This window comes from Amblyomma mixtum, chromosome 3 (assembly GCF_055824585.1).
Source record: "Amblyomma mixtum isolate Tamu chromosome 3, ASM5582458v1, whole genome shotgun sequence".
Lineage (NCBI taxonomy): Eukaryota > Metazoa > Arthropoda > Arachnida > Ixodida > Ixodidae > Amblyomma > Amblyomma mixtum.
In genome coordinates this window covers 236,217,054-236,232,208 of record NC_143014.1, presented here as the reverse complement: position 1 = coordinate 236,232,208, position 15,155 = coordinate 236,217,054, and the positions used below count along the sequence as shown (strand labels likewise).

Sequence of the window (15,155 nt, the reverse complement as noted above, 5' to 3'; positions counted from 1 at the left end):
TAATCGTTTTGATTTCGTATACACTTTGCATCTTTGTAGCAATCGTATTGGTCCTTGAAATTACAAGCGTCTTTGTTAACATTGCGTATTTCAGGACTCCTGCTTGACAGAAACCAATAGCACCTACAACTGTGCAGGAGTCGTCGTTGTGATTATGTGAGGACGATGCTACTGACTACAAAAGGATGACTGCATGCTCCGTTGATCCTTTGTTTTACGGCGACAGCTGTAATGGGCATCTTTAATAAGGGAGTAATTACTCATTGACGTCCACCAGAGCGCAGCCATACGGCCACAAAGGAAAGCTATACAGCTTTCACAGAAACTTCGTAGTTAAAGAAAAATTCGTCCTGGTCCGGGGATCGAACCCGGGACCACCGCTTCACCGGAGCAGCCACTCTACCAATTGAGCTAACCGGGACGGCAAGCTTATGGTAGGGCGAGAGCGAATTGATCGATAACTCGAAGTGGGAACAGTGTTGACCAAATTTGACATTTGGTCAATGGCCATCTTCGTAAAAATCACGTCGTCGTCGTTGTCGATGTCATCCGCTCACCCCGGCAACCTGCCTCATGTAACACAATGCCGTCCACCACTTTAGCAGGAAAACGGGTGATGCGGGGAGGTAGCGTTGTGCGCGGGACGCTACAGGTAATCGGGATGCCAGAACTCGCAAACGTGCGGCGGGTGGAATAGATGAACGCTCTCGGAACGCTGGCTGGGAAAGCGTTGCGCGACAAGATGCATATGTACAGTATGTGGTATACTTGGAGGGAACCCGAGAAATGGCTAAACCAGCCCTTAACGCGCAGTAAAGTAGGTTTCATCGCAAAGCAGGGGCGCGGCTTCAGGCTCCTCCTCTGGAGCTTTCTGCGCCGCGCCAGCTTCTGCGGTCGCGCGACGCTCGCGATTGCCTGAGCGCGGGACCACGCGTTCCCGTTTTCCCACTAAGTATTACACATACTGCACGTGCAACCGACATCGATGTAAAACGGCGTGAGCGCGAACATTCGGCACTGCGCACCGTCGAAGATTTCGTGGAAATTCGCGTTACAGGTGGTGATGGAAATATGAGTTTTTTTATTTATTGACCGCCTCAGTGTACATGAAATAACTACGAAGGTTGTTACCAACACTTGAGAAGCAAGCTATAGTATACTAAAGGGGTTGCTAAGCGCGAGACAGCAGTCTTGAGTTAGGACATTGAAGCGTGCGGAGGTCGCTTCAAGCGTAGCAAGAGAGCACAACTAAGATCGTATGCACTTTTTACATAGTATGGTAGGCTTTTTGTTTACGTACCGTCACTGTCATTCCAGGTTGCACGCAAAGTTGTCGCAAGTTTTGCAGGCACTGGGAAAACAAACACGCAATCACGCAAATTACTAGCTGGCGCCTCACGCTCCAAATTAGTAATTTACAACGCCTAAAACCAAGCAGAAGTTTGAAATGAACAGAGCCACACAAATGAGATGAAGTATTCGGAACAAGAAGCAGCTCATACAGAAATGGCGAGAGAAGAAAATTCGCGGGCACTTTATTTCATAACAAATAAGGGGCAAATAAGGGGCACGCTGAAATTTGAGGTTCTTGGAGAAAAAATTCGAAATGCAAGCTGAGTACACTTCACCGCACGTGATTTACCTTCATTCGGTATCAAGGAAGTACGCCAGCATTTTCATTCCTCAGCAAAAGATTATAAACTCCCCCCATGCCACCGCTTGAAGAGCGCTGTATTTGAGTAATGTCTGGTGATAACTTATATTAATTTTTTTGTGCACCTCAAGGACCCTGCGCGCCAGGATTCCAGTGCCGCTCACTGCCAAGAGAACGCTACTTCATAGACATCGATACTGCCTCTTACAACCCTCACAAAAAAAAAGAGCATGGCTGTCTGCATGGTGTTCCCTTACGCAATGTACCTGCAAGAGGTGCGGTCATATTTGATATTTTTCGCCAGTGTTCTTACTATGGCGATGCTACTGCGAGAAGGGGCCTTTCTAGAAGTAGCGCAGCACACGCCATCCAATGTGGCGGATTGACTAAATGACGAGGTTCTTTGACGCTGCTAACTGGCAGTTCACGCGTTTGATTCCTAGCTGTGGCGAGCAGACTTCGGTACAAAAAAGATAAAAGCGCTCTTCGCTCGTTATTCCAGCCTTATGTGCACGCTGAATGGCCCTTGGCGTTTAAAAGTATTCCGGAATCTTTTCGTACGGTGTGCCTCATAACCGAGTCGTAGTCCTGAAACGTTAAATCGCTTTGCTTTTACCTGATTCGTAGAAACCTTTGGTGTGATACGTGTAGACTTTTCGTGAGAAGCATATAGTTTCCCTTGTGACTAGTGAGACACCAGCAGGGTTAACGCTTGCTGGTTTAAATGAATGGTTACCAAGTGAGGAATGTGAAATGTATCGATTCGCCGTTTTCATTTCCGTGAGCTGTCGTCTGCCGCGCAAAGCGAAAACATATCGAGTGAGATAATTGGAGCTGTGTTTGAGGATAAAATAAAGCGATGTGCATTGCGTGTACTGGCAACCACATCTCTGTGACAAAAAACGAGCAGCTTGCTCACGATGCCGAGCCGTTTCGCCAACTGCCCGCTGGGAGGCGAGCGAACGAGCACTTGCATATAGCCACCGCACTCACAAAAGGACAGCGTATTCTGCTACGATACGTTTCCTGCTAGCAGGCAGTATCTTCTCCGTACCAATTTTCAGCGAATTATTGTGTATCTCAGCTCCGGCGACATAAATGTAACCTCCATCGCCACAGGCCACTTTTCGTCCATAATGTCCCAATATTTCAAATCTGGCTTCCGTAGCCCACGCGGACACGATTTGAAGCGGAATTCTTTATGCGTCGGCAATGATAAAAAAAAGGAAAACAGTCCCGGTGGCGAGCGTCAGATGTAAATTTACATACGTACGAGTGGTCTGGTTGTTGTTATTGTTGTTGCCTTAATAACATGGCGCATACGTGGTCTCGTTAATGGGCAGTAAAAATGTGGCTATCTTTAGCGAAGAAATGATGAGGATGCTGCCACTTGGAAACTGTATTCTGTATGTTTTGTAAAAAAAGATGGTCAACAAAAGTTTGGAGGTTAAAAGAATGAACATTTTAGAAAATATTGTGCACCTTTCGCGACACCCAACTGCTGCGTTTTCTCCAAATATTGCTTCCCGACGGAACGCAACCGGGAACGAAATCCATTTCCGCCCTGCTACTGATGATCATGATGTCCTCAGGCTTAATGGCGCATACCCACGGCGAGGGATTGGCCTTGATGCTGTGATGTGCACACCACACTGGTGAGGGATTTGTGGAACGCGGCGTGTCGGCAGTGGTGCGTCGGGCATCGGAGCGCAGTGCGTGCCAGCCCCGCGTTGCGCGTGCGCGCGTGGTGTGCGCGAGGCAGGCACGAGGAGCGTAAGGCTACGTGTCAGGAAACCGAGGTGTTGAGGAAGACACCGCACCACAAGTCTAGTCGTTCAAGCGTGGAAGCGGCAGCTGTCGGACGTTGGGTTCGAGCTGCCAGTGGCTTCCCTTGGATCACATACGCAAGACCATTAAGCCTCATTCAAGCGTGGAGGTGGCAGCCGTCAGACTTCGGGTCTGTGCTGCCGTGGACCTCCCTGAATCAACGACGCAGGCCTACTGCATCCATATCGAGGTCGGAAGAGGCAGCAGCCAAGGTTTCCTGGGATAGGCTGCACAAGCCTACGGTGTTCGCGGAACGCCGTCGACAGAACCTGGCTACAGTTTTCCTGCTGCAGCTGCTCAGTTCTTGGGGGCGGCTGACACGAGTTCGTCAGCGTCTCCCGTATCCATCTCTGTTCCTCATCTCCTGGCTCTCTACCATCGCCTTCCTGAACGCAACGCCAGCGACGCATCGCAACTCGCCAACCCGCGTCTGTGCTACCTGCAAGGCATTCTCGCACCACCTGGGACGCTTTGTAGCCGGTGAACTCTCTCCTTTTTATCTGTGGTGTTTTACGCGTGCCTAGTGTGTGTTTTCCTTAGTGTTTTCGCTTCTTCTATTGGCTCCCTTTCCTTTAAAATATAAACACGGCTTCGTTTTGTTTTGTTTGATTTCTTTGTTCTTTCCTTCGAACCTGCACACGAAAGCGTTCCCCTCCAGCAGTCGGGGACGCGTCACCCCGATTCGCGACAGATGCATAGCGGATACGAACGCGCTCATGTGCAAAAAGTGGAGTATTTGGATAATTTTGGGACTTAAAGCTAGAATTTGTACAAATAAAAAATACAGAAAAGAAAAAGTCGTGCTGCTATCGCCGGTGCCATCCTGAGCTTGTCTTCTTTGTCCATTTGTCCCTGTCGCAACATTCGTCGTCGAACGCTATTTTCACCCAGCGTTGCACTGTTTCGTTGTTTTCCGAGGTGGCTCAGTGGTTACGGCGCTCTGCTGGTGACCCGAAAGACGTGGGTTCGATCCCGGCCGCGTCGGCTGATTTTCAATCAAGGCTAATTCCAGAGGCCCCTGTACTGTGCGATGTCAGAGCACGTTAAGGAACCCCAGGTGGCCGAAATTTCCGTAGCCCTTCAGTACGGCGTCTCTCACAGCCTGAGTTGCTTTGGGACGTTGAGCCCCAATCAACAAACCAAACCAACCAATCCAGCGTTTGTTGCGAAAATCAAATATGATCCTTAAGAAAAACAGAACACTCGCAAAACAGACATTAATACCGTTGGAAGAACAAAACAGAGAACGAATAAACATCAACGAAGAATCTGTGTGAAATTTCAGATTACGTAAAAAACCCAGAGATACGCACACAAAAGGACAAAGACGAAGTTTTGTCTGTACCAGCAGAAGGCGATGCCATGAAATGTTTTCTGCTTAGTACTTTGTTTCTAGCATCATTGCGATCGGAAGGAAACTGAGGAGCTTATGGAGAAATAAAAGTGTCATGAATGGAAGTAAAGTTTTTTTTACAGAATATTTTCTCGCGCAGTGGCGAGAAATGTTGCACCACCAATCGGGTGTACCTATTTAAGCTTTCAAGCTTTCGTGGTGAGACAAGTCGGCTGGGTACTTTCGACCGAACGCCGCATCTTGGGGCCTGTTTTGCCAAAAAAAAAGACGACTAGTGGCCTTAAGCTGCACCAAGCCTCGCATAATTGTTTAGTAGAGTGCTTAATGATCTCAGTCAACCAGTTCTCTTGATCGCTCTTTCCCAAATTTAAGCGCCTGTTTCATGTCAGCGTCTCATGGGTTGTAATGAATACCCCGTCGGAAAAAGAGTGGCCGTCAGCGACACGTCGTGAACGAGGAGCAAGTTTAGCCTCCGTGAAAGGCTTCCTATTAAACTACGAATGCACGACGCTGGAATACCAAAAGCCCAACTATTTGAATCTTTTCGATCACTCTTTGGAGAGACAGAAAATGTGAAATTAATTACCGGGCTGCCATCAAAGATGCTGCCAAATGAAGCTTTGGCTGCTCTCTTAGCTCCGTTGCCTAAATAAAGTTACTGATGAATGAGGCTACTGAGCATGAAGCTACCACTGAAATTGAGAGCACCATTGAGTCAGTCGATGACCCAACACGCACAGCCGAACCGGTTGACGCTGAACTGGCGTTCGAACGCCCGAGCGGCATCATCGTAGTTCGCCTGTTTCTTGAGCTAGGTGGCTTCGGCTGCCCCGGCGCCAGTAAGTTATCTTGTGCGTCGACAATACAATACACGCGGTGCTGCATTACCGGCGAATATTCGGGGTCATGTGTGGGTGATTCTGTACTGTTCGAGACTATTCACTGGGATGTACGCCCATTATCCAGCATGCCCTGAGACGTGTTTGAATCGAGCGAGGTCGACTAACTGGGTTATTCTGATCGTGACGGCTGCCAGGTGTGCGTGCAGATGCTGCCGCCACCGAGTACCTTGCGTTTCACTGTGGTAACAAGTTCACCCAATGAACAGTTTGCTGCTGCAGTCGTTGCGTGTCTTGCTCCTAGCATGTCACCTCGAGATCGGAGCATAATAAAATCCCGAGCATCATATCTATCTCATATATATCATATATAGCATGCCAGCGATCATTTCATGCATTCTATATACCTCAAAAATATGCCTATCTTTTGTAAACGAAGAATTATGAATTTCCAAAATGCAAACATGTAGACACTTTCGACCATATGATGATAAGGTAGTCTCCATATGATTTCTTTTTCTTTTTAAGATTATCCCACCGATTTATTTTTCCTTCGTGGCTCAAAAATAACCTTTACAGGAAACCCCGAGACCTAGCAGCTGAATTAAAAAGGTGACGTTGCCGTTTTCAGCGCGCAGGGTTTTGTTCACAGCATGGCCCTACTGCTTGGGGGCGAAATTCTATCTTTTTTAATTAAGGCGGTTGCAATGAGGGCCCCGTGCTGTGAGCCGAAGTGTCATCTTTCTTATGAGGCTTTTTTTTTCAGTGTATCGTTCCGACCAGGCGGGATTCCACCATACCCTTGACTTCATAAGTAACCTTCATTGACTCTTTAATTCTTTCAAAACATTCGCATTCGCAGGCACCCTGAGCTAGCTTCAGAAAGTAGGGGACTGCCGCGGTAAATTGGTCTTCCTTTCGGCTGTTCTGTCGAAGTAGCGCTTGCAGCGCCATCTGTAGAGTGGCCACCCAATAACCCCGCAGATCACCTCTGCGCGCGGGAAGTTCGGAAGCTCCTTCGGTAAACAAAATCCATTTACTTATAGCGGCCATTCGTTGTATAACCCGCATGTCTAGCAGCAGCGTTAGACAAAGTTGAGAGGAAATGGAGGTTTCCGCCAATTGCATGTGTTGGTTCGTTATCGTCGTGAAAAGCAATCTTTCACAGCGAAGGCTGTTATAGCTCTGTATACATGCAATTCAGTAGAAGCAATTGAAGCGGTACAACGGCCAGGTTATGCATAACGCGTAACGCGTTAGGTGAACACCACTGCCCTGTATCTCAAAGCGCGATTGAGGTGTCCACTGAACTATTCAGCCAGTGACGCGTCTTTCCTTTCCTCAAAACCAAAGGAGGGTTAAGAATGCGAATAAGACAGCACCGGGAACTAGACTATTTGCTTCGTGCAAGTGGGGTCTTGGAGTCCCTGAAGAGTGCCGGGAACGCGATTGAACAGAACCAATCGCCACAAGCAGAAGAAGGCCGAGTGTGCACGTGAGCGTACAGACGCCAAAACAGACCATTCGCCTTTGAAACATCAAAATGGGCCTGCCGCTCCAGATTTCTCGGCCGCTAATGGCAATCATCTTTCTCTGAATAACGCGCTAAGCGGATAAACTTATATCTAATAATTTTTTGGTGCATTTTTTTTCTAATCTTAAGAAAGTCACGCGGGAAAATGCAGTTCTTCACGGATCACTGCAGGCCATCGCGGTTAAGCTCCCTAAAGCAGCTTTTTGCTGTAATACCCCACTTTTTATTACTAAATTTCGGTGTCTCAGTTTCTCATCACTTGTTAGGCTTCTAAACAGCTTTCTTCGTGGATGACCGTGGAAACCAGTAGTCATGAGATACTTTCAAAATTAATGTAGCAATGGTTAGGTTCAATTAGTGAACGTAGTCGTCGATTGCTGCCTGTGCCACGACTCCCAAACTTGATACGATTGCACGACCATGTGGCTTCGACCGATATCGGCGCCGTGGAGTGTTGGCCGCTGGGGCCGAGACCATGCTTTCTGGTGTGTTCGCGGCAGCTGACGATAGCGGGTACCTTGCAGGCACCCTAGCATAACCAAGCGGTCAAAGTTCCGCGGCGCTAATATTAGTGTCCAAGCCACGCACTCGAGCATTCGTGTTAGGTTTGCAGACGTCGGTACACGCGAATGAACTGAACTAACGCCTTACCGTCACCAAGTCGTTGATTTGGGGCACCCGAAACTGTCGGAGGACACAAGTGAATCGGTCGCCGCTTCCTCCAGAGCCGCCACTAGTTCCTACACCACCACCAGAAGACGTTCCACTACCTGTTCCACCGGTTCCTCCAGCACCTGATGCACCTGTACCAGCTCCACCTGCACTCGCTCCACCTGCACCAGCTCCACCTGTACCAGTCCCACCTGCTCCAGATCCTCCTTTGCAGCAGCCACCAGCGGCAGCTCCCCCTGTACCAGCCCCGCCAGTCCCGCTAGTTCCACCAGTGCCAGCTCTACCAGTACTAGTTCCGCCAGAGTCAGCGCCCCCATTAACAGTTCCAACAGAGCCAGTTCCGCCAGATCCAGTTCCTCCAGTACCAGATCCACCTGCGCCAGACGCACCTCCAGCGCCTCCAGTGCCTCCGGCAGTGCCTCCACAGTTCTGTGCACCGCCGCCACAGGGGCTACCCACCCCGCCGAAAGTGGTTCCACCCGCGGTTCCGTTGGTGCCGCCTTGATTCTGGGTGCCTGCCGAGCAGGTGGCGCATGCTGCCAGGTAACAGTGTGGAACAATAATGAGAACACCAGGAGAAGGTAGTATCTCGAACAAACAGATCGGAATGGCATCAAAGGTTGTTCATTCCGACCCTCTGCATTAATTTTCGAATCCACTGCAAGATAGCAATATGAATTCACGAAGCAAAGCAAGAGCACAGGGTTGCATGGGATTGCAAGGGGAAAATAAATCAAGCTCCTGCCAAGCAGCTGTCGAGCGTCTCTCTATAATTATCGACCTACGTGCTATAAAACGTTGCACACGATTCGGTGTACTTTATGAGTGGATGCCATGGTACAGATGCTTTCGATTTTTGTTGCGCACGAATATAAGATTTGAAAATTTTGCGCTTGCTCGAAACTTTGGCGAGAATGAACAATATGGTGAGCAGGTACCGCTGCAAAAGCGCTTAAAACAGTTAACTAATTAACCTTTCATATGAAATTAACTAGATTCACGCAACCTCCCGTTCGTCACAGCAGTTAGTGCAGCTGCGAAGAAGGAGCCGGAGTTTTCGTGATGTGTTTTGGAGATTTTGAACTGAATTCTCGGCATAAAAAAGAGGGGGCAATTAAGCTCGGCCTTAAGGGCATGATGCGATAGCGTATTGGGGAAATTCCTATATAAGTAGAAGGTCATTCTCCATTTTATACCATTCATAGATTTGTGGAAGTCCTATTACTCTTCTTAGCGCAGTGGTGCAGCGGTTAAGAGATGCGCCACTGCCCTGGGATGGCAGGCGCTTGTAGCGGTGTGCTTTGTGTGGCCCATGTTGCTCCTCCCCAGCAATCAATCATTACTTTAATGGTGATCTACCACGGTGGACAGTTTGCTCACTATCCGATGACCAGGACGTGATGGCGCTGCAAGGTCACGTGACCTAGGTGGCCAAACCTGCCTCCTGGGTTGCTCTCTTGGCCCCACCTACCAGTCAGGCTCGTGATGTTGCACACGCGGCGATACCCGGCTTTGCCTAGCAGAGGGAAGCTATCGCTTCAAAACAACCTGGGTCCATATTCCGAGTTTCCTCGTTTTCGAAACCGTCGTTTTCTGCCCCACCCGATTGGTCGAAACGCCAGAAGACGATGTGGCGGAGATGATGCAGCAAGAACTCGCCAAGAAACCGGACGATGATGTCATGCACATAGCGGACGCTCCCACAGTGAATGCTCGAGGACTCCAATGAAGTAAGTAACCAAAATGAGGGCGCGCTCTGAAACGGAGCCACTCGCTTCGAAGTGAACTGGTCGATGGTGCTGCGTTTGTTTTGGCACGTCAATGGCTATAAATTTGATGCAGGGCTTTCGCTTCGTCTTATCTTGCCTATAATAAATTTTCAGCCACACCAGTGGAGTGTAGCTGAAAACGACGGTTTCGGAAACGGCGAAACTCGGAATACGGGCCCTGTACTCTCGGAAGCGCTAATGGGACTTAATGGTAACCTAGTTCATATATCATGCGGGGTTTTACACTCTTACTCCACTCAGTAGCGCTGCAAATTGGGCCAATTGTTTTACTCATGAGGAATAGTGCACAAAAATAAGCGTAGATATATCAAATGTTAAAGGGAAACGGGAGTGGTTGAACTCAGGGGAGTGGTCGAATAACATTAAGTTCAGTTCTCAGTCGGAGCCTGTGTTCGTGTGCCTTTCATAACAAACATGAGCTAATAATCAGCATTTGCATTTGTCTCTTCAGCGCTGTCGAGTTAAAATAAGCTTTTAAACATCGGTTTAGTTGCGTCCATAACACCCTTTGTATAAGTGTTTGGGGGTGTGTGTTAAAGCCGTAGCAGAATATCCTTGATAGTACAGTTTGGCTTTCAGTGTGGCTGCGATGGTTCCTAAGTTGGACAGTCCCTCTTATACTTGATGGCTAAAACTTATCAGTGAAGCAACGGTGCGTGCAAGAAGAAAAACACCTTAGGGTACAATGAAGGAGGGGACCGGAATGTAACCTGCCCTTTGCAGTCTGCACGCCTCTTTAGAATGGAAACCTCTGAATTAAATTCATTTCGAAAAATAAAATCGTAAGAAAAAATATATGGGGTTGCTTGCCAACTACCCATGTTTCATGAGCTTTGGAACCCCTTTGGAACTCGAGGAGTAATAAATTTTATAACGGTAAGGAATAGACGAAGCAACTGCTCTCCTGTGAGTTCTCATGTCCAGCCAAAAGGATTATTGTGGTTCACAGAAAATAACAGCTGCGTAATTATATTTTTTATTCGAAAAGGTGCCTTTTATGACTATCTAAACGCAAAATTGATTGAAAGGGGAGTTTTAAATCGAGTTCGTTTGGAGTCACTGGACAAGTGATAATTTCTTGAGAGCAAAAGATAAAAGTAAGAATCGTACTTGCTGTTAGGTGCATGCCCGTGCTTTGTTTTATTTTTTTTTGCCTTGTAAGATAGGACAGGATTTAACTCTTCGGCGAAAGCTTTTGCTTCGGCTTTCGGGCTTTCCTTTTTCATGCTGCTTAAATATTTTCATTTCAATGAGTGCATACACTGCAAAAAGTAAAGCACTTCGAGCAATTCCTCTTAAAGGAGTAAATTCTCGTCCCATGTTTTCTCCATCTTCATGAGTTGCAACACTCCTACTGAGCCAGACTTTGCCGTGAGAGTACATCTGACTATTGGTAGAAGTGGAAGTATTCACCCAAAACGAAAATTCAAAAAAAAAAATGAACTGCGGAATTCTCTGTCGCGAGCCCGACGACTTATCTCCAGCCCAGCGGTAGTCAAGTTTTCTGCTTGAATACCGCAGAGCTGGTTGCCTTTGCCTACTAACAGCTCTTATTGCTGCAGTTTTGTTCGGGCGGCTTCGTCCTGCATGCATTTTTGAGAAGATCAGCGATCCAAATGGCCAGCACTGCAAAGACAGCGGTGCTACGCTAGAACTTTCGCAGCTAGATAAATGAAGAAACAATGCAGAAAAGAGCTTTGCACCCGAGAAATTAGACAGTTTTAGTGAGCGTTTTTGTGGCCAGCGGAGAGGAGCGGACGAGCGCACGACGCCACTGCGCATGCGCATGTCGCTAGGCCGGCCAGCGTTTTTACGGAGCTAAGCTTACGCCCTCTGGGAACATGGAGGAAAAAAAAAACTTAGGAGGGAGCGTCCGGCGACGGCCTTGAAGCCTAGTCTTAACAAGTAAAGATATAATAAAAAAAAATAAAGTTTGTCCCCATGATCACACCACGTGATAGCGTGCGGTAAAATCTAGCCCCTCTGCGCGCGCGCATGCGCGGATAAGAGTGGCAAACTGATTGTAGACCAACCTCCTTGCTGCAGACGCCCCGCGCCACAAGCCGCACAAACGCGCGCACTAAAACATACCAGAACCAAGACATACAGGACTGACTGGGAGAGCGAAAAAACTGACGGAGAAAACGACTTCATAAACACTCGGCTTGCGAACGCTGGCCGCGTGACGTCATGCTCCCTCCTTTGTTTTTTTTTCCTCCATGGCTGGGAAGCTCTCTACTGCAGAGCGATATAGGCAGCGCGCGAGCGTGCGTAGGAGTGCGCGGGCGTGTATGGGTATTCAAGATGGCAGCCTCATCTGTACATCTACGCAACTTTTACCGAATAATTAACTAAAAACACATAATCTACCTTTGCTAAACAGTTTCAGCGCAATATTAGCGGGCTTAATTGGTATTCTTTTCACTCTAACCCTAATTGTGACCGATAGGTAGAGCTGCAGAGCAAGCGACTCTACTCCTCTCGAGAAGACGGGCGATCCGCAAGGCTAAAACTCTTCACTCGCGTGCCTCTCTGCTGGTGTATCCGCTCGCCTGCTCCGCCCTGCTGGCTATATCTGTCTCGGTTATAACTGTCTAATCTCTGTTGGAAAGCGAATTCAGTGTGCATGTTGACGGTTCATGCTAACGTTCTCTCACTCTCACAAAATTCATGCCAAATAGAGCAATGCAGCTATAAACATGCGGTCAAGTCACGCATTCACCCCGCATTGGCGCTGCAATGTGAGGTATTTATAATAGTGTCTCGTGACGAATCAGCAGCATTTACATGCATATATCAGAAGCTGTGCACTGCAGACACGAATACGTCTATATGGGGGTAAAAAGAGAGTAAGACGTCCTCTTGCGTGCAGCGTTTGATGAAAAGGAGTGAGGACAACTTTCTCCCTCTTTACTTCTTGATGTTTAGAAAGCAGGCTTAGTTCGGAGCATCGGTAATCGATGTACGGTAACAAAGTACTCTCTCAAGAAGCGTGTTCTAGTATCTTGTGCCGAATTAATGTTCCCAGGCCGTGTAACCCATGACGCCATGACACACAGATTAAACAAAAAACAATTTTCTGTGCAGGCACCTGAACATTCGTAAGAGTAGAGCAACACTTCATTGAAGGTATGAGTCTTAAAAATAGATTTTTACTAGTCATTACAGCTTCCTAAGAAAAGGCATCGTTGCATCTGCAAAAAGCGAATAAAAGAACGGTAGAGACCACTGCAGCGACCCGCATTGGGAGAATGCGAAAGCACTGACGCCTCCACGGAGCTCTTTGTCTCTCTTTGCATCTCTTTGATACTCGTTGCCCCTCTTTGCTCTTAATTAGCATCGCATTGGCCTTCATTAGCGCATTAATTAGCTTCGGAATTGTCATTAATTGCTATCAATTATTCATCCTCATTGACTAGGGTTATCATTGCACTCACTTTGTTTTACATTTTTTCTTAGTTAATCACCTTAATTATTCACATTCACTCTGATTACACCCATTTTCCCCTCGATCACGCATTTTGGTCTTTCAAATTTGGAGCCATTGCTGCTTTCCCGTAATTTTTCACCGTAGCCTATTCGACCATCCGACTTTTGCTTCTAATTAATTAACTAATTCTGTCTGAATCAAAGTTTTTGTTTGGTTAATTATTACTGAATAAACACATTTAAATCCATTTCAAACTTTATTTTCACTCCTTTGCCCATTTTCCACTATTTTGCCGTTCATGGTTGTTTTCCCGTCTTCTCACTATATCGTGTACGTGCCAGATTTTCTACATTTTTGGCTCTAATTAATTAGCTGATCATCCTATCGACACACTTTTTTTTTGCGCATCATCCTCACATCATTTTGTATCGAGTACAACCATTCGTTTGATCTCATCTCTTCTGAGAACGCGACAACTGCTGCCGACACGTTTTGATGACACAAAATCGTCCACATAATCAGGAAAGGAATTCGCCTTAAAATAAAAAGGAGGAAGAGATTTACTGTGTAGTTGAGGCAAATGGAGGCGCGCTCCAGGAGGCCAACAGTTATTAACAACTCTTGCCTTCTTTTGTTCGCGGCTACAGGACAACCACCTAACGAATATGTCCCCATCAGACGCATGCTAGCCTGTTTGCGCTGACTTACCCCGTCCATAAGGGAAAAATAAAAGGGCGATAAGGGCAGGCAGCAGCCAGTTCGAAGACGCAGTACGGTTGCGGAAGACCATTCTCTCCGTAATACGACAGTCAGATCCCGGCAGACAGCAAACCTCGCCGACCAAGCCGACGTCTGCGAGAGTTGTCGCCCTACCCGAGCGACAGCGCGCGGGGGTGAGCTTCCCAGATTTGGTGGCATGAGAGGGGAAAAAAAAGAAAGAAGAATGCTGCGATCTATCGCGAGACAAAGCCTGTCACAGGTATACAACGCCTGATGTCAAAAGCGAGCAAAGAACACTGCATGTGTCAGCGGCATCTGGGTCGGGTTTGCGCCTACAATCGACGCTGATCTTATCTTCGACTTGATCGACGGCACCTGATCTTTTTCGGCTAGGGCGCAACAAGGCTTGTAGGGCGGATGGAAATATTTGGGCCTTTCGAAAGCGGCGTCTGTGCTTCCACACGTGCGCGGTCATGTCTGGCTGGGGAGGCAGGATGCTTCCCTGCAAGGTGGCGTGTGGATGAGGCGTCGTCTCTTGCCGTGGGTGCCGTATTTTACTGGCTTGTGAGACATCCAAAATGTGCAAAGGCAAAATGAGGTACACTGACCTCAGCTTTTTAGGGCGTCACAAGAGAGGAGTCTCTTGGAGCTCGAAATCCGCGTCGCAATCGTGCACGAAATTATTCAATTTCAATCTGCACTTGTGAGTGCCGAATATACCGGACACTGTATTACGGACAGGTTGATAATTAATGGTCATGGTAACATTTAACAGCTACGACAGGCTACGTGGCCGTTCACCCGCTATAAGGAAGCTAAGGGCAGAAAATTAGTCTTCAGTCCCGCCTGAATCTGAGTTTCTCTTTTACGGCAACAATTCCTGCGCGTGCCCCATTTGTGAAAATAGATATTTTAACTAAAATGAATTCCCGTCGAAAATCGCAATTCGTAAGGACGAAAGGCAAAAAACTGCTTGCGTATGTTCAATACTACCCCCCCCCCCCCCCCCCCCCCCCCGATCTGTGTGCATCTTTTGTGCGCAATGAAGTTAGACCACGAGCAGTAACTTCCACTTCTCTTCGTATCGCCTTTTGCAATTTCAGGCTCTGTTCCCGTTATTCCGAGTCAGTCAGAGACCTGGGAAACTCGGTGGCAGTCCCAAGTCTTGCGCTAAGAAGTTCTTGCGGTCTCTACGCTGTCGTTGGCAGCGAAACATTCGTTAGCATCGTTCAAAGCCTCCAGTGCTACGCATAAGCAGTGCGTATTTCAATATGGTCCTTTATATGCAAGGCACTCATAGAATCCTTGTTCGTTTACGTTGTGATGTACGGCCCC

At 47.7% G+C, this 15,155-nt stretch overlaps 1 protein-coding gene across 1 annotated transcript in view; it reads right to left on the bottom strand.

The window, feature by feature from the left end:
* LOC149354082 (uncharacterized) overlaps positions 1 to 13,890 on the bottom strand; it is a 15,337-nt gene extending 1,447 nt beyond the window's left edge. The window contains exons 1-3 of the mRNA XM_089577448.1: positions 13,809 to 13,890; positions 7,860 to 8,416; positions 1,301 to 1,351 (exon numbers count right to left, since the gene is read on the bottom strand). Of these exons, the coding sequence (XP_089433574.1) occupies positions 1,301 to 1,351; positions 7,860 to 8,416; positions 13,809 to 13,890 (690 nt within the window). The remainder of the gene's footprint in view (positions 1 to 1,300; positions 1,352 to 7,859; positions 8,417 to 13,808) is intronic.
* Between the last annotated feature and the right edge of the window lie 1,265 nt (positions 13,891 to 15,155).